Source organism: Symphodus melops, assembly GCF_947650265.1.
Source record: "Symphodus melops genome assembly, chromosome: 8".
Lineage (NCBI taxonomy): Eukaryota > Metazoa > Chordata > Actinopteri > Labriformes > Labridae > Symphodus > Symphodus melops.
In genome coordinates this window covers 11,689,669-11,709,123 of record NC_136698.1, presented here as the reverse complement: position 1 = coordinate 11,709,123, position 19,455 = coordinate 11,689,669, and the positions used below count along the sequence as shown (strand labels likewise).

Genomic DNA, 19,455 nt, shown 5'->3' with positions numbered 1-19,455 from the left:
TGGTCCACGCAGAGGAATGTTGTTTATCATAAGCAAGATGCTACAGCTGAAAGACACTGATTAGCATGAATAAATTAGAAACTATTTCAATAAGAGGGGTGATAGCTTATCTTTAAATTACATGCCCAGTGCAGCTCTCCCATTGAAGATTAATTGCCTCTCACAAGGTATTTTTCGAAAAGTTCATTTTCATCAATTGATTTCCCTTAATTCATGAATTCCCCAGAAGTGCATGAAATTGGCAACAAGCTCTCCATAATCACGCTTTCTGCGTCGTTAACCTCTCTGGCAATTACTCATCATATGAATCGGTTGTGACATTTGTGGAAGCATGTTATTTTTGCACCATTAGGTCATGACAGGATTACTATCATAAACTAATGGTTAATTACAAGTTGAACAAAAAAAAAAAAAAAGTGCACATATTTTGTTCTGATTTCAGGAAAAACAAAAAACAGATGAGTGTCCAGCTTGTTCTGTAGTACGATCTAATCTTTAATGCTTTATCTGACTGATCCTATCCTCTGATATAAGTACTTACTAAGTATGACCAGTACACACTAATCTGAAAAGCTTATGCTGTGTGCTGGTGACTGTTCAGCAAAGAGCCCTTCAACATGATGAAAAAAAAAACAGGTCCACAAAGGACTGCAGCAACATCCTTACATCGTGAGGACCTTTTGTACGCTTCAGGAAGAATTGTCTTTTTTTTTTCTTTCTTTTTTTTCTTCCTTTCCGTACTTTCTCCAAGGCTATCATCACCTCACCAGTGCATTATTGTTACTACAGTATTGAGGTCATTTCTGTTTCAGTCAGAGCCTGCGACGTTGCCTTGAAGCCATAGAAGTGGGCCACTGAAATAAATTGAAAGAGGAATAGAACTTCAGGATTACATCTGAAGTAATGGGCATGGAATTTACAGTAATACATTACGCCAGGTGCGTTTCAGTGATACAGCGATGTGTAGCTTCTTATTAACACTTCTCCACAGAAATAACAACTAGGTCACACCCACGGAAGGAAAAAAAAAAGGAATCCCACGTCAACGACAACAATTTGCACTTATTCTACACTTCTCGTATCCAAAACACCAATCTGTGATGTGTTGCTGTTGAAGCTCGGGCAGCTGTTGGCGTCATCATCCTGCACTGTTTTCACACTGTCACTGGACCCTCAGGCTGATTCCTGCAGTACATTATCAGGGTAAATCACTGGATTCATCATACGTAATGATACCATTATGGCATAATGTTCATCAGCTAATGTGCGCTCGCCGGGAAATCTATTTGCGTCTTAAGCCCTGTGCTTTCTGCTACAACTCCCCACATCGCACATTCTTTATTAACCTCCCCAGCATCTTAGCCACAAGGAGAGCTTAGAATATGAAGGGATGCCAAAAACAGACGAGCAATAAGGTCTGATGAGGTTTTATGTCTCGGCCCCTCTGATTCCAGCACTTAGTCCTCCTCCGTTGCTGCTGGGCTCAAATAAATGGAAAGAAAAAGAAAACATCCTGGAACATTTTTATTGCTTTTTATTGTGTGTGTGTGTGTGTGTGTGTGTGTTTTCTGTTGAGAATGATTGAGATTGAGATGTTTAATAATGCTGGCAGAGGGCAGCAGGTGATATCGGAGGCAAAGCTCGAGCGACTTTGCGAAGTTTGCGTGCTCGGGAGTGGAGTGCGGTGCGGTGGGTCAAGCGTTGGAAAGCGCACACACAGCAGGTGAATACACGGGCACGAACGCACGACATGCCGGGAATATACCGAGAACACATTTTAATGCCACAACCTTCTTCGTAAAAGCACGTTCATATCTGATCCTCTCTTTGTGATACGTGTCACCTGTCACCAAAGGGCCAACACACATACAATAATGTGACAGACATAATGTTCCTGTAAATCTTTCCAGTAAAAAAAAAAAAAATCAATTCATTTCTGTCCAATGAGGTTTTTACTAATGTCAGATTTCTCTTTCAACTCGGATGAACTTTTCCATAAAGTTAAGCACTGCAAACTGTCTGTGGCTGCTTTATGACACTGCAAAAGGAGGTAATCCCTTTGAGTAATATAATCTGTCAGTGTTTATGTTTAGGTTCCGTGTCTGACACCTAATTAACGGACTGGAAGTTGCTTGCTTTTTGTTTTTTTTTCCTGCTGCCTGCAGTGAAGAAAGGGATTTGAAAACCTTAAGGAATAGCTGTGTGGCTACTGTCTCATTACTGAGGTGTATATTACACTCTGCAAACACAGGTATATATTACAGGTATATTATTATCCATCTGTATCAATGTCATGTTTTTGAAGGAGGTAACTATAGTTTTTTTTTGTCTCCCTATTCTCCTCAGGATTTCCTCATTGCATCAAGCAAAGCTGGAAAGTAGAACTCAAATCCGCTCCTAATCCACTTTCAAAGACTTGCACGTTGTTGCTTAAAGATGAAAGAAAATCTGTCCTTAGATCAGTAAGCATCTGGGTTCTAATAAGACCATGCATTCATTGTGTTGAGACAATATGCGCACAGCAGTTTGAGCACCTTTTGTCGCTCGGTGTGATGTGCGGTGTTGGATAATCGTGAGGGACAGGAGGACACGAATTACTGCAAATTAAGGTGGATTTTCCCTCGTTTTCTCCCTCCCTTGTTCTTACCTTTTACTGACTTCTCTACCTCCATAGCACCCATCGTCCTGTCCATTACAACAAGTGGCCTGGCTTCCCCTCTGAGCTCTAATTGGAGAGCTGGATGGCAGTGGGTTTAGCCAATAATGGGGTCCTGCAATTTAGTAGCAGAAGTCATCCTGGGAAGGCCTGACAGGATTTGTCGAAAAAGCCGAGTCTCGTTGCATACCACTTTGCCGTTCCGAGAAGAAGACCCCCTTGCATTTTGATAGTGCAGCTGTAAGCATTTCCGTAATTCAAGGTGGCGTCATTAGAGGGCTTATTTATTCACCCATCTTGTCTGCCAGGAGGGAGATGACGCCTCCTACATCAGCTGTGGCAGCTCACTCTCTGCACCTCCTGCAGGGCTGGAGGAGGGGAAATTAGAGTGCGATGGGCAAACATGACAATCAAAGCATCGTTAACTGAATGAGCGCATAAACAAAAACAACAAGCTGAATGTGTAGGAGCCGAGGCATGGGGTTACAGTGTGCTGTTGTCGAAGTAGCAGCCCGGTCACGACTGTGTCAGATGATGTAAGAGGTGGAGGAGGTGTAAAAGGGATAATACATGGCTCTTGGAGAGAAGGAGCCGGAAGGAAAAAAAAATGATAGTAATGGACTTAGGAGGCTTTCAAGATAATGTATCAAACATGAAATTTGCAAGCAAGGAGCCTCACAATGCCTAAAAGGCTTTTCACAGCAGGGATGAACATTGACGTGGATAATTTGCCACTCAGACATGGCCACTATCGCACACATTAATCTAGTCGTAACAAGCAGCTGCTTTTAGTCGCTTTCAATGAACCGCAGCTTTGCTAAAAAGGTACTTCCCCTGACCACGGTTACCAAAACATTCTTTCAACTTTTGACAACATTAGTGTTCGGGATAACTCTTTACAAATGACTGTCATTATCTGTAGAGCAAACCTAACAGTGTTTCCTCTGCCGTCTACTTACAGGTCGACTGCCTCTTAACCTGGCTTGAAGTTGACTCCTTCCTCCCGTTATTATTATGTGACGTGTGAAATCTGACTCCTGGTACTCAGACTCTGACTTTGACATGCAGAAGATTGGGGGACTCAATCCGATTCGTTTCCTGTCACAAATCTGTATTTAATGCTACTTTTATTTACCGAAACTTTGGCTTATAGGTAGACCAATCAACATTACTTCATGTGTGCACTACAACAAACTTTACCTTCTCAATTGTGGGACCACGATGTCCTCAACAGCCATGAAATGCCAATTTTACTTGTAAAGTATGGGTTTGGCATTTTAATTATTATTATTAAGTTTTTTTTTAAGTTTGGAGCATTTGTTTTTTTTGTTTTTGTGCTAAATGCAATACAAAAGTGCACAACATGATCTGAGTAGGTGAAACCAAAGGTTCTATGCTGTAAATGTGTACATGCTCCACATCTTTACAATGCCTTCTGTATCACACTGGTGTCCAATGGCTTTAATGCTGTTAAGTGGTAGAGCCACATTTTACCCTCCTAGTATGTTGTCATAATCCAAACTGAAAGGTTCTTTAAAAGGATGATAAGACGTGATGTAATTGCATTTTATTGAAGGATTCATTTCATGACATTTAAGTGTACACATAATAAAAAAACAGCACAACATCACAATGCATTCAGAGATAACTGCTCAGTAAAATGCCAAAACAATACAGAGGGAAGAGCAGAAAAGGGGCATAATGACAACGAATAAGCAATCCTTAATGATAATCTTTGAGATGGGATTTAAAAGTAAAGAGTGAGTCGATGGATTGTAAGAAAGAGATCCAGAGATCGGGGTTCAGACAGCTTTAAGCTCAAGACCCCATAAAAAGTGAAGTGGACAGCAGGAATGAAGAGCATGGAGGCATGAAGGAGGAAGATGGGAGAGAGCACAGGTAGACGTCGTCGAGGTACGAAGGAGATCAGAGAGGTACAGAGGTTCTGGAGAGCCTTAAGAATGTAAGAAGGAGAATCTTAAAGTCTGTGTTTAATATTTGACAGGCAGCCCGGTGAAGTTGTTGGAGGACAGGGGTGACGTGCTCTATGGAAGAGGCGCTCTGGTGATGAGGAGTTTTGGACCAGATGAAGTTTATGGAGCTCGGGAGGAAGAGGAGAGAGTTCCCGTCAATCAATATGCGATGTAACGAGAGCATTGTTGGTGTCGGTGTGAGAGACGGGCAGAGACGACTGATATATAAGTGGAAAATGCAGGCAGAGTTACTTTACACAGTACAGTAGACATGTGCTCCAACAGATAGTGTGCTGTCGAGACACCCAGACTCTTGACTTAGGGGGGAGAGAGCAACTATGGAGCTGTCAATGGTGAGTGAGAAACTGTCCGATTTATCCAGAGGCAATTTGAAACCAACAAATCTCTGTTTTAATTGCTAATAGATTTAAGAAAGTTACGAGACAACCAGGATGAAGTTTGCCCTTTGTACTGCGCTGCCTTCAATTTCAAATGGATGTACGTTCCTGTTTGCCACATGGAAACCCTTAACACATTCAGTATCAAGTGTCATTCTTCTGGCTCTTCAGTAACAATGCTGGCAATTGTCAGCACTGTAACCTAGCAACAAGACCCCCCATTTATATATAGGAGCATGTTTAGGCTTCTTCTTTTTTAACAAGGAAGAACAGATGGCAGGATTTGATTTCATGCATTAGCTGTGTGTGAAGTCTCTCCTTCGTTTGGACTCTCCCCTGCAGAATAATAAATGCTGCTACTTAAACCGAGTGCACTAAATAGATATTTACTCATCATTATTGTGCACCATGACTGATGGTTCAAATGTTGCCTCACTTCAAAAGCTTTTAGTCGTGATAATTTGAACAAAAAGATGAAAAACTCACTTATTAGTTTGTTTGTTTTTTCCTAGAATTTCGTAATCTGGACGTCACGTTGAATTTGAAATCACTTTTTTAAAATAGCTCTTATCACATCCGCTCTGTCTTTCCTGATATGCAGAGAAGGTTTACCGCCGCAGGTTTCATGGTTTCTGATTATGACAGTGTCTAAAAGGATGGAACAAAGCCAATGGTTTTTTTTCTTTTTTAGTCTGGTGAAAACGCTTCTGTACTTTTCAGATCAAAGTTTGACTTTTATCTATTGATCTTCTCCTCTTGTTCCTCTAACTTACTTGCTCGTTTGTTTTACAGTAATGCAGCTCGGCAACTATGGCTGTGAGCTTAAAAAAATATAATAATAATAAAAAAATAAAACCCAAGGACTCTTCATCTGAACCTTTGGAAAAAAAAAAAAAAACCCTTTCAGTCCCTGCCAGGGAGAGATAGGATCAGTAGACAACCCCAACATTTTCAATTTTGTGCTATCAGACACTGAGGAGATGTGTCAACAGTGGGGTCCTACAGCAAGTAAACACTGGAGTCTGACAAGCAATAACCTAGATTCAACATCGCCTCCGGGCCTCTCCCGCCCAAGGTCTGCCACTCTCATCTCTTTCAGATCTAGTGTTGATCAAAAACAGACTCCTGTCCATCCACACAACAGAAAATGTTCTTGATCAGTATCATTGAGTGTTGTGCTGGCCAGGTGGGTTGGTCCAAGTTGTGAATCATGGACGTGTAATTCCTCAAGCGATAAAGGATCCACTAACTGTATATGGCTATTGATACTTTTAATGATTCACCATCTTATTCGTCTGTTGGCTATTTGCTTTTATTATACAGTTAGAGCACATGGAGGTTATAGTGAAGGTTTATGGGCTTAATGCCGGAGACCGATGATCGATAAAAAGTTAGTTTTTTTATTGTGGAGCATCTGAAAGCTCAGTAAATAGTTTCCCCTTTCTTTCCCAAATTGTTCAAAAACAATTGTGAAGTTCAGCAGGGTGATTCTTATTACATCTCAAAGTAATGAAACAATAAGTGATACTGTCATCAGTCACTCTGTATGTTCTTGTCATAATCCTGGAGAGGAGGAGAAAATGAGGGTGGATGTAGCTGATCGACAAAAGAAACCATGTGACTTAAAAAAAAAAAAAGTGTTGGTGGGTTTTAGGAGGAGCGCTGAATCCACTTTTCTTTTGTTATTTCTTTAAGCAGGCATCAGGAGGGATCAGAGAGCAGAATAGTTTGAAGCCCCGGACGTCTTGAGAAGCCATTATTGTATAGCCACAGTCCAGTGCAGAAGAGCTCCCTCAGAGATTCAAATCTGGCTGATTAAAATAGTGTTTCATAAGCCTGTGTGTGTGCGCGCTCACATGCCTACATGTGTGCTCAGCCCAGTGTGCTTAAATACCTTTGTGGGTTGCTGCATGCGTGCCTGAATGCAGCCTGAATTCCGAAGCTTTTAACATCAGAACTCCAAGAGAATAATTGACTAGAAACTTGTGAATTATGATCGTAAGTGATGTCCAGCAGGGACTTTTTTTAAGAGCTTCCCTCAATATGAGCATGAATGCTGCTTTTCTTTCACGAAAAAAAAAAAAAGATTTTTTTTTTAGATAACTTGTCACCAAACTGGTTTCAGATAAATGAATCAGTGCCCAGTGTGCCCACATCTCAGTCTGTGCTTAGTGATTCAAAACAGCCCTCCATTATTCTTATGAATGAAGGAGCGGGGTGGGATTTACTGACTGTGCCAAGCTTTACTAGCGAATATTAAAGCTAGTTATGGTTGACTGCTTCATCACTGCTCATTAAATATTCAATTAAGTGTCTATGATATGAGCACAAATTATTCAATCAGTTAGCTAGCATGTAAACACCCAACACAATCCAGCCACAGTACAAATGATTCTTTTTTTTCTCTCTGTTATTTTGTACATCGGTTGTTTTAGAAAATATTTGACTTTGGGTTGGCACGATTTTCGAACTGAAACTTCTTCAGCGAGTTAGCCTGATCACGAGTCTGCACACAGGATGTATTCATCTGCCTTTTTGTCATTTGTCTTTTTCTGTAGTCAAATCTAAAACACTTTGTTTCTTAATCCATGTCATGTCAAACAGGCTTTACTTTCCATCACTAAGATGACTTATGTGTGGCTTAAAAGTGTTTCTTCTTTAAAATGTGGTTTTCCAACTCTACCTTAAGATTGCATCAGTTTTGTGCTGGCTGAAATGTCATCACAGTGGTTGGAAACTGGTGATTTGAGAGGGGGAGATCAAAACGCAGCACCCTATTGAAAGCATTTAACAAGACTTGCAAGACTGAATGATGGTGTTTGAATCGAAGGTGCTTGGTATGATTTTACCTAACGCTCGGGGTCATTTAAAAATAGCACACACTTTATCTTCTGGCTCAAAACTAGAACACCGTGTCAAGATATTGCCCATGCCTTCTTTTACCCTCCAAAGTAATATGTCATACAAATAATACAACGCTGAAACCAGGAGGTTTCAGATTTGAAATGCTAATTTTGTGTCTGATTTTTCCTCTTTTTTTTTTTGTTTGTTTTATATCTTTTTCCAGTTCCTCCCAAGATATATGACATATCCTCTGACATCACGGTAAACGAGGGCAGCAATGTGTCGCTCATCTGCACAGCCAGCGGGAAACCCGAGCCAACCATTTCCTGGAGACACATCACCCCATTAGGTGAGTTCACTTCACCTCTCTCGAACCTACGCTAATGAACGGACAAATGGATGGATGGACAGATGGATGGATGAATAGAGAAAGGAAATGAGGGAGCACGCACAGGATCAATAGGTGAGAGAGTGTCAGAGAGAACTGGTGGTTATGTTGCAGATGAATGGGGGGAGGGGGCGGAGCTAGAGATGGAGAAGGTGAGATGGATTTGAAGGGGGAATGGAGATATGTAATAACACATTCACGTGAACGTGCAGTATAATGGATGTACTGTGTGAGCTACTACAGTGATGTTGCCTTCTCATGCTGTGTGATTCAAAGGAGAAGTAATGGAGGCTCATTAGTCATCTTTGTATGAACCAGTCAGTCTTTCTTTGAGATAATGCTCTCACATTGACTTAGCTGTTTGTGCTTCCCTGGGCATGACATGACGGTTTACATATTATATTTTATTTTTTATTCTAGGTTACAGAAACACTACAAATTTAAAAAAAAAAAAAAAAAAAACAACAACAACATTTAAGTAAATATGCCAGATTTAGCCAAAAGGCTCATTTTCATCTGCTGTCCATGGCCAGATCTTACAGAAGGCTCCCTGGAAAATCGTTTTTTAAAAAAGCTACAAATAGAAATAAAATGGCAGTAATTAAGCAGTCAGATCACAAGTGAAAACAAGAAGCAGCATTTGGTGGAAAATAAGAAGTAAAAAAATAAAATAATGTTGGACAGCATTGAGCAGACGTAACAATGTAGAAAATTGAAACGGGTATTAGTAAAAGCACGTATCCAATAACATACTAGAGTCAATGTTACATGCACACAAAAGAACATTTAACACTATTATACAGATTATATGAGGCCACATATATAAAACATAACATCCATAGCTAGCTTCCCAATCTTGATTCTATCTTACATAATTCATTTAAGATTTGAAATTACATTTGAAAGAATAGGAGAGCACTTTAATGTTTTTTTTTTTTTTTTTTTAAATTTGGCCTAAATCACAACACTGGCTGCACATGGAAATGTATGTTATTATCTAAGTAGTGTGCAGGGTTTATTTCCCCAGTAAACTGTTTTTTTTTTTTTTTTTTTGAGTAGCCTGTGTTCCCTGTATCATTGCACAGGTTGTTAAAAGTTGGACTGCTAGCTGTAAACAACAACAGCAGGATGTCAACAGAGGGTTAGTTTTCGCAATAAAGTCAGCAGAAATACCACAACAACGTATCCTTCCTGGAAAATGATCCATAATGTGGAGATTATCGTATCAGTATTCAAAACAAAAAAACATGTATTTTCCAAAAATGTCCCTGTTTCATACTTAGTTCTTCCACACTTCCATTTAGAAATGGTGCTTTGGGAACATTAACAAACAGTCGTCCGCGGATCTTTTTGTTTCTGCTCAAGGTGGACATCCGGGTGTCACTGGAGCTCATTCTGCTCTCTAGCACAGTGATACATGCTGATTGGAAGTGACGACAGCTCTCATCACTGCACACAGAACTCCGATATGCTCATTTGTAGAATAGAATTTGAGGTGCACTCGCGAAGAATATCTTTCAGTATTATCAATCTAATTTATTTAGGTGGCTGATATAAAGAGAAGACATTGTCATTAAGCTCTTTGAAGACTGAGGCCTCCCTTTGAAAACTCATTCCACAGCATTTAACTGTTGCTGCCAAAGCCTGCACCCAGCCCCTTCTAGTCCTCCCTCATTTTCATATTAATGGATTAGAGCCTGCTGGGCTTATCAGATAGCTGTGAGGATGACTGCATTTATCTTATGGCTGTCAAATCCTCCTCTCTGGTGGTTGGCCTGATTGCGTTCTGGGAGTTTTCAGAAGATGATCAAAAGAGCCGTCCTCAGAGTCCGAGTGGCAGTCAGTCATTCTACTTTGAAGTGTTCGGACTTTGAAGTATGCCAGCGAAGAAATGATACGCTGGTCAAATGAAAGGGCCCGCGACTAAATGTAATCACAGACTGTTTCCCAGCACATCAGAAAAGAAGCCATTTGCCATCGGATCTTTCAGTTGGTTATTGTAGTGAGGGTGATTTGTTTAAAGGACGGGGTACAACTCAAAGGTTGTAATAGGCTAATTACCTATTGATGGAATTCCATTAAAACTGTTGGATATGCAGAGCAGTCTGCTCTAACCTGAATATGCACAGTCAGAATATTTAACCCAGTTATGAATGAGAGCAGACCTGCAACCACCAACTAAACAATACTTGAACTACCGTTAATCAGACTCACCAGTAAACAAAACTCAAATGACATTTAAGGAAATGGGGTTGAAAAAAAAAAAAGAAACCATTACTGCATGAATAAAAAAAAAAAAAAATAATAATTCTCTCTAGTCCTGTTGGGGGATCAATCCTACGAAACCATTTTTTATACGTCTGCGTTCTTAAAGGCCAACTCGCAGAATAATCTCGAACTTGTTTTTGCATCACCATACATTTTGTCCATGCATGCACACAACAGATACACGCATTTCAAACTTTATAAAAAATGGATATATTGCACACATTCTGCATCTTAATGTAGTCTAGAGAAGGGCTTTCTGAAGCCTGAAGCTAAGAGGTCTGATCCGAACAGATCTTCCAACAGCATCCAGAGCTGCTGGATCTCACACAGAGACTCTGGAGGATTTTATTTTTCTACAACTTTACAGTAGTTAAGGCAACCTCAAATATGACGCTCTGATGTATGCATGAATATTGCATGTATGTCTAAAGGCTATATTTTTTGTGTCCATATAAACGCATGTAAATTCTTTTTTTTGCTTTGCTTTCATCATGATAACCTCTTATGGGTAAACACAGTTTCTAATTTCTTGTTTTTTTCTTTCTCTTTCTTCTCATGACAGAAATCACCAATTCATAAGTCCTCCATTACTTGCATGTGTCTGCATTATTGTCACTGTCTTGTCATTTATTTTTATTTTTTTTCTATTTGTGCTTCATGTCACTGTTGAGGGATGTGGGATATCTCACCGATAAAGGCAAAATAATAATAATCAGGAAATAACAGATTCAATTTCCACAGTACATTTTCCAACAAATTCATTGTGTCGTGAATGTATCAAATCACGAGTATTGTACCAATTACCAAAAATCAAAACGTTACTGTTGAACAACACTGAAGTTGTGCTGCTTATATGAGCCAGCAGTAATTGCTATTACAGTTTGAAACCCAGGCATGTGAAATGACTGTAACATTTACTACATGGCAGGTTTTTATTCGCTGGCCCTTCTCTCTCCAACAGCAACCATGCTGGGGTTGGCGGGGGTCGGGGTTCATATAGTAGATAGTTCTGCTGCAGCAGTCAGTGAAGTTTGACAGAATGATAAATTGCCCTGACTGACTGTCAAGTTCCTATTTCCACTTTGACTGTTTTGTGTTTGCATTTTTTTTTTTCTCCCCCTCCTCCTCTTCCCTTCCTGCCAACGCGCAAACTGCCAGCGAATAATAAACTTTGTGCGCCCAGTGAAGTGTGGCCATAAACTGTTTATGGAGACCATCATTTGGCTCAGTATGTGCGCATGTACAGCCTCATGCGTACTGTATTCCTCAATTAGAAAGCGCTGCAAAAAAACTGATGCGAGCACTCGTGACACACAGATCATCTTTGTTGACATGTTACCGGGAGACAGCATATGTCTGAATCTTCATGTGCTTTAAATGTCATTCCTATTTTATGTAACAGTTTAATTATCCGTGTTTAAAAAAAAAAAGGAATCTGACAGTGAAGATTCAGGAGCTCAGGCTGCATAACAAGGATGCTTATAAGTGGAAAGCCAGCTCAAGTCCCCTTGTCTGCTGGTGAATCTGCATGCCGAAAGTAGGTGAGTGCGTAACGCTCTCCCTACCCTTGAGCAAGCATTCAACCCCCTGACTGTTCTAGCGCTGCAGCTCACTCACAAGTTGAAGGGAATTAACAGGAAAACCGCCGAGCAGTGCGAAGTTAACTTGTGGATCGAGGTAATCATTTCCAACCCTGCAGCTCCTTCCTGAGGCCTTTGATTTATTTAAAACATGTTCTCACTGAACTTATTCAAAGTATAAGCTGGATTTAAACACAGAGACGCCATGAAAAGAAGGACATTGGTGTTACTCAAGCTGCTCTGTCTGTACTCATTTAGCTCCTGACATGGCAACTTACTTTACTCTGAAGCTTCTATACCACTTAAGAGTGACGTGTCAGCCTTTCACGCCTTGACGTGGAGTACTGTGTTGTGCTTCCTCGCCACTCTTCTATAGGTCAAAGGGAGGGGGGGGTGATAGCCTTTAACATAGTCTGCTTCAGTCTGGTTTGGTTGGGTAGACTGCCGGGCAAAATTGCTTTGATAAGCTCTTTCCATAGAGATTTGAATCCAGGGGATAGAAGTGTGACCTTTTGGAAAGGCTGACTAGAATACTAGAATACATATTTGATTGTTTCCTGTGATAGCACTCAGCCTGGATACAGTCCCCCCCCCCCCCCCCCCCCCTCACCCACCCCCGTCTCTCCAATGCAGCTAAACTGTAAACGTGTCAAACGCACATACAGTAACCGTGGAGAATAACATATCCGCAGGATATAGAAGGCAGATTTCTTTACTCTGACAATTCCAAAAACAGTTTGTGTACGGTAGCTCGGTGCTGAACTTCACTTCCTATGTGAAGGAATTTCAAACCTGAATTTGTTTCACTGTGTACCCTGAGTTCTGCCTGCCAGGTTGCACTGCAATGTGACAGCTCTTTTTAAGTGATGCTGAGCACATTTATGGCACACGACGTTCACTTAGTTCTTTTCTTATAGTCTGCGACGAACTGATGTATAGTTCAAGGGCTGAAGCTTTAGCATGCGTTCAACACGACGGGAGGTGAAAGAGAATTAGGCGCTGCATTTCAAATGTCAGATATCAACAGCAGGAGCTATTTCCAACAAGTCCCCTTTCAGCAGTTGTGCCGAGAATTGTGAACTAAAGAGGTGCTCAATGGGTACATGCTTTATTGGAGTCTCTGTAACATGATGAATAGCAAACCTTTTTAACTCAAATGTGATATTGACTTGCTGCCACACTATACATGTTTAATGGCAGTTGGCAGCCATGAACGATGTCTTTCCAGGAAGTGACTTTTCCTTTTACACCCTTCCACTTTTTGAAAAAGAATCAGTCTGAATGGATATAGATAACAGACATTGTGAGAAACTTTCTTTTGCTTACACTTTTTGATCATTTCTTGATCAATCAATGAGTGTATAAAAAATAACAAAATAATCTCGTGACTAATGCTTAGCGACCGAGGTGACATTTTTGAATGTTCCTGTTTCATAAAACCAACCCAAAGATGGAGTATCAGTCGCAAATCTAGTTGTTTCTATGATTCTTTGAATATTAAATCAATAATTATTAATGTATTCAGTGACAGGTCTGAAGGATTCATCCATTGGTTGGTCTTCATTCTTTCATGTACGAGTTGGGTCAGCATTCATCCGGGTGATCCTGGGTTGTTGTTTTTTTTTTTTTTTGAATGGTAATGAATGAGACAACGTTCTTATTTAAAGACCTTTATTATGGGTTCATATTTAATTCATAGTAGCAGCAGTCTGTCTCAGTTTCACAAAGCCTCCCACGGTCAGTGAAGTGGGCACTTAAAGGTCAGCGGTAGTGTCTGTTTGACTTCAAGTTATTCTTCAGAATCGTCTCACTTTGCCACCATATTACAAACCTTGTCAAAAAAAGTGGTTGAAAAATATCTCCATTTGGTGTTTGCTCAGTTTAGTGCCATGCTTGTATCTCGTCAAATCTTTGTGAATTCATAAGTGAAATGACTGAGTAACTTTCTTTGTTCTGAGTTTCACACACTGATTGCAGTGTGATAAGTACTCGTGTGTAGGCCAAACTCGACAGATTGATTCTGCTCCACACACTGTAGCGGCCAACACTCTTTATTAAACAATAAGAAGAGTAGAGCTGTGGTAACAGGGAACTTTTGGTTCAGTTGTTACATTATAGAGTCTATCTGTTATCGTAACTATACTGTAAACTATATACTATACAAAAAAAGAAAAACTAACTGAAGTCCTTTTGGAAGTCCTTGTGGAGTCATTATTCACCCTTTGCTGATCTTTCTCACTGTAATTGTAGTATCCACCCTCGTCCTCATGTTATCAGGACGAATCATATAAAGATCTCTGGAAAAATAAAAAGTTACCATCAACCTCATTTTTCTGCAGCTGAGGTCAGTATTTCTAGCTCATGGGGTCCCGTGCTCTTCCTCCACACCCACTCATTAATTATACAGTATATCCATCAGAACCAAAGGTGAGCGCCTTGTGTCTGATATGTAGAAGAAACTTCAGGAAGTGACTTGTCCATCTATGGGTGGGACCGAGGTTTTTTAATTAGATTAAGAACACTCGCAGGAGCCATTCACAGAAAGAGTGTGGAACAATGTGGCACTCATCTGGGAATGATAGCTACTGCTTTACAGATCATCTAAATGTGTTGTTTATTCTGTTTTATCATTTTTGTTTTTTCTTTCTTTCTTTGTATTTTCTTTTGCTGAGTATGTGTCATTGGCTGGCATCCATAGTGTCATATGGTGGGTGGGAGTGTGACAGAGGGCTTGAGAACAAAGAGGAGTAAAATATATGTACCGGTATGTATCTTCTTATGATTTGATGTGATTTAAAATGTAAGCCCCATTTTCTTATTCATTGAACTTGCTTCATGTTACCTTCATTTTAATAAATTACAACTCTTAGTAATGTAGACATTTGGTAGACTTGAACTCAAACCAATAAATGTGTGTCATACAACAAACTGAATGCAAAAAAAACACGAACTGTTGAAACAATATTCTGCTAAAAGAAGAGGCTCTCCTCTGTTTTGTATTTTTGTTACTGTGTAAGTTGAAGATTCAATAAAAAGAAACATTGTTGACTTTCACACTATGAAACCAAATTATACTGATATAATGAGCCATTTTCACGCATGAATTCTGAAATGTTTAGGCCTTGCTTTTCACACACTTTCGACAAACTCTCTGAACTTGAGTTAACGCAGTGTGTAAAAGTTTGTTGCTGCGCTGCAAAAGAAAGGAGGGAAAAACCAAAGTTTAGGCAACTGAGTTGAGCAGTAACAGAATACAGAGTAGCAACATTTTGTACAATTTAAACAACAATCATCCCCCCCCTTCAATGCAGTTAATGTTCCAGCCTATCACCTTCTCAGTCACACATTGGTTCACCCCAATTTTTTGCTTCCTTTTTCTCATGGAGAAAAGCAGGAACAAAATTGCCTAAATTCAGCTTGAACAGTTGGACATTAGCCTTTACTCAATATCTTTCCTGACAGTGTTGAGATATTTTAATATATATTTTCTTTTGGAGTGGAGGAACAGCCACGTAGATCTTTTCGCCCAGTTTGCTCCAGCAGCTGAAATCGTGTTCCCCTGCCTACATCAGAAAGAATCAGTGAGGTAATTCTGCAGGTTACATAAGCCACGGCACACACATTCGGACATGACTTTAGGCTCCTTTGGCACAGCTCCCTTCTGTGGATTTGAGTGACCTCTGATTGACAGCCAAGGAGCAGGGTAAGGGTTATGTATAATCACAGTATGCACAGATCCAGCAGGCTGTTAGACTTTTATTCTACCCCTAGCTCTGGCCCACACCTTGAGTCGGGGCCAGAAGGCAGCCGCACACAATGTAGCAGCGTGGGTTGTTCTCCATTTTCAGGAGTTAAAAGGATAAATTGATGTAGAAAATGCTGCTCTATGCTATAATGGATTCCTCAGCGATGCCTGCCCTATCTGTGTAGTGCAGCCCTGAAGGAAGCGTGTGCACAGCTTCCCTACACAATGTGGGAAATTGCTTACTGCAACGGGACTTAGCCAGCATTGGCACTGAATGTGAAATTAACCTTGCTATGATTTCTTTAATTTGCTTGGGGTGACATCTCCCTCAGGTGAGTTAGATCTTTGTCAGTCTCTCAAATTTCTCTCAGCCTGCACTCATACATAACTTCTCTAAGGTCACTTAGTGTTTTTTTTTTTTTTTCAAAAAATAACACCAACAGCATTGGCTGTTTTTCCCCATATTTTATTGTTCATATTATATATTTTTTTTAGGAAACATAAGGCTACCTCCTGTTTTTGTTTACTTTAATGTCAAGGTTGAAAACTCAGCATATAATGTTCAAAGTACATATCAAGGATGCAATTCTTGTTTAATGGCTTGTATGACCTTTGCAGAGCCCCCCTTAGTGCTCTAATCGATAGGAATACCATTTGCAGCCAAGGCAGGATGATGCAACTGGATCTTCTCTGAGAAAAAAAAAAATACTGGCATTAATTTATCAAGAAAGACTTGCACCTAATTGGATTTCCTTCGAATGAAAATGTGTCTATTTGCTTCAGAAGTACAAACTCATGTTGAACAAAAAAGCCCACCATGAGCTGTAAGATCAGATATAGTGTTGAACTAGCCACACAGAATGTCTGCAATGTCTTACAATGTTAGGTTTTCATAAATCCAAAATAACTAGTGCTGGGAGTGTTTGGGTATTTGGGTATTTGGCGTGTGTGGCTTTTAAAATGGGCCAAGTCTGAATTCTACCAAGACTGCTCAAAACAAAGATAGATATGAATAAATCAAGTCTCAAGTAAAGACTCACAACAGAAAACTAGGGAGCTATTCATGGGTACTTGTATCACCAGCTCAAACTAGTATTAGTTTTTTGGAACATTGAGCTGATTGGTTCAGTAATTGGTCCAAATGAAGACTTTTAGTTATCCAACTCTGAAATCTACTGGATCATTAACACATTTGTTTTTGACTGAAGTTCTTGCTTTTTTTTGCCTTTTAAATGTTTTCCTTTATTTATTCTTCACTTTTATTTCTACCAAATGTATGCAATCATAACTTTGTGCAATCTTGACTATCTTTTAGATATTTTCATTATCGCTTAGCAACAGAATTTGTCTTTGGGTGTGAAGATAAATTTGGCAGCAAAGACAGGATTAAGCCATTTCTTTCCACTTTCTCTCCCATCATAATCAGAACCGCTCGGTGGGGAGTCCTAACAGTGCATGCCTGCATGATTTACTCATTAACTCATGCTTTACTTATGCTTGAGAGTGTTTCAATTAAATGACATTTTTATATCTGACTTCCCTCGGATGTACACGGTCTTATTATAAACGTTTTATAAACTGTAATCTGCACCCGACCTGTTTGGGTTTAAACACTCTTGGAGGCTTGAGGAAAGCTTGACCACCTCAAAGTTGTCATTAGATGTATTTTCAGGGCTAAAGACTCAACTATTCACTCCCTTCAAAAAATTCAAATGCTCGTAGCTCCATCATAGTTCAAAGCCTTTATGCCTAACTCTATTTGTTCAAGTTAGCTTTAACTAAGACAGACTTATTGACGATTCAAGGATCCTTCAGGCTGGATAACTTTCCACGGGAAAGACAAGATAGCCTGATCATTGGTGCCATAAAAATGTGCATGTCCAGCTGCCTTAAAGAAATCAACCTGAGTCAAACACTGTCAGATGAATCCTGGAGAGTTAGGTTGTCTTGCTGGCAATAAAAACATCTCTAGGGCCATTTGAAATAAAACTCTACATTTAAAGTATGAGTGCTGTCAGAATGAATTAAAAGAACCATTTACTGTACATACTTTTTACACAGTGTAGGTCATGCTTTACTGCATTAAACATTGTCCTGTGATTAAGTTAAACACACGTCAACTGGTGTTTTTTGTACCAAAGGGAAGAAAGACTTTCTCCGTTTTGATCTTGCGTATCTTAAATTCCACCCACCTCCTTTTCAATACATGTTTAAGCTTTTTCTTTTCAAAGTTTTTTTTTAATTCTTTTTTGGTGGGGAGGGGGACATTGATTGATTTAACAGACCCTTGTGCAACCAAATTCCCCGCAGAGAAAAAATACATGATTAATTGTATTTCCAAGTATAAAGCCTGAGTGCTTCTCTTTGGAAACCACTGCATTTAACTCAGTCATTTGCTAAATGATATTGGGAGCATCAAGCATGCTAGGCTTCATGGGTCAGTGCTCTTGATTTCATTACCCAAGTAAAAGACAAAAGATCACACTGTGGATTTTCATATATCTACATCACAATTCCCAATTACAGTAAAATACAATGGAGCCATGCGTATCGGATAAAGAATAGGTCAGCCATGTTAGTTTACCTCTTTGTGTGTGTCAAGAAACATCAGACGCTGCTTAATCTAAGATTGGTTGCATTGATCGTTGTGTAAACAAGGTAGACACAGTGGAACCACTGTTCAATAGAAAGCCATAAAAGCTTTGTTTGCAATCTGTTGACGTGCATTAAAACGAATATATCTAATTTCAGCTCTGTCATGAACAGTGCAATTAAGAGTCCTTTGAAAAGAGATACCGGGAAGCCCCAATGGATACCAATGGATGCACTGCCATCCTTGCGTGCAAAGATGAGCATGGCCAGGACACTGACTGTGTTTTTTTTTTTTTTTTTGTTCCTATAGTTGCAATACACACCTAAAAAAAATGTAGTTGAATCTCAGAGTGTAGTGTGGCTGACATCAGTTATGACCATTTTATGATTGATTTTCTTAATTTAAGAGACATGCTGCAGATTAGTGATCCACAAAAGCTGACCAAGTCATTCTCCAACCCCCCATGGGATCTATATATGTCCTCCATTTGCTGACATAATGACCGTCCAATGAATATAAGATGTGAACTGTAAATTAAAATAATTAACAATAACAACGTTGTTCCCCCCCTTTAATCTTTTGTCAAGTCTTAATATATTTCAGTATGGAAAGAGCTTACTTTTAAGATGAACTCTAATCGAGAGTTGAAAAACAGATGAGGATTTACACAGTTTGTATTAAACAAAAGGGATTTTTTTAATCCCAAAAACATAAATATAATTGCAATGTTTTATTACACCAAAAGAGATTTCATTCTAGTCAACACAAACGACAGTGTGATCACATTATTTCCACACAGTATTCATTTCTGAGCAGCATTGTTGCAAGAGAGACAGCTGGCTGATAAGATAAACACATACTTCTCCGTCCATTCTTCTTTGAAAAACTAATTCCACTGTGAATCTACTCAGTATTTTGGGGAGATTAAATGTATTTCATTAGAAGTAGAGATGCGGACTGCGGTAGCCTAACAAAGCAGCAGGCCACTAAAACAGATCATATTTGATGCC

General features: G+C 39.6%; 1 protein-coding gene and 1 long non-coding RNA gene across 4 annotated transcripts in view; one reads left to right on the top strand and one right to left on the bottom strand.

Annotated features, from left to right (window-relative positions):
- The window catches only part of negr1 (neuronal growth regulator 1), a 134,708-nt gene that overhangs the window by 59,899 nt on the left and 55,354 nt on the right, over positions 1 to 19,455 (top strand). For all 3 annotated transcript variants that reach the window (XM_079350976.1, XM_079350977.1, XM_079350978.1), the window contains exon 3: positions 8,095 to 8,220. In XM_079350976.1, coding sequence (XP_079207102.1) covers positions 8,095 to 8,220 — 126 coding nt within the window. The remainder of the gene's footprint in view (positions 1 to 8,094; positions 8,221 to 19,455) is intronic.
- Positions 17,068 to 18,418, bottom strand: LOC306828473. Its single transcript, XR_013779753.1, has 2 exons — positions 17,756 to 18,418; positions 17,068 to 17,701 (listed from the first exon to the last, which is right to left on the bottom strand). It is a non-coding gene; the product is annotated as an uncharacterized lncRNA (long non-coding RNA).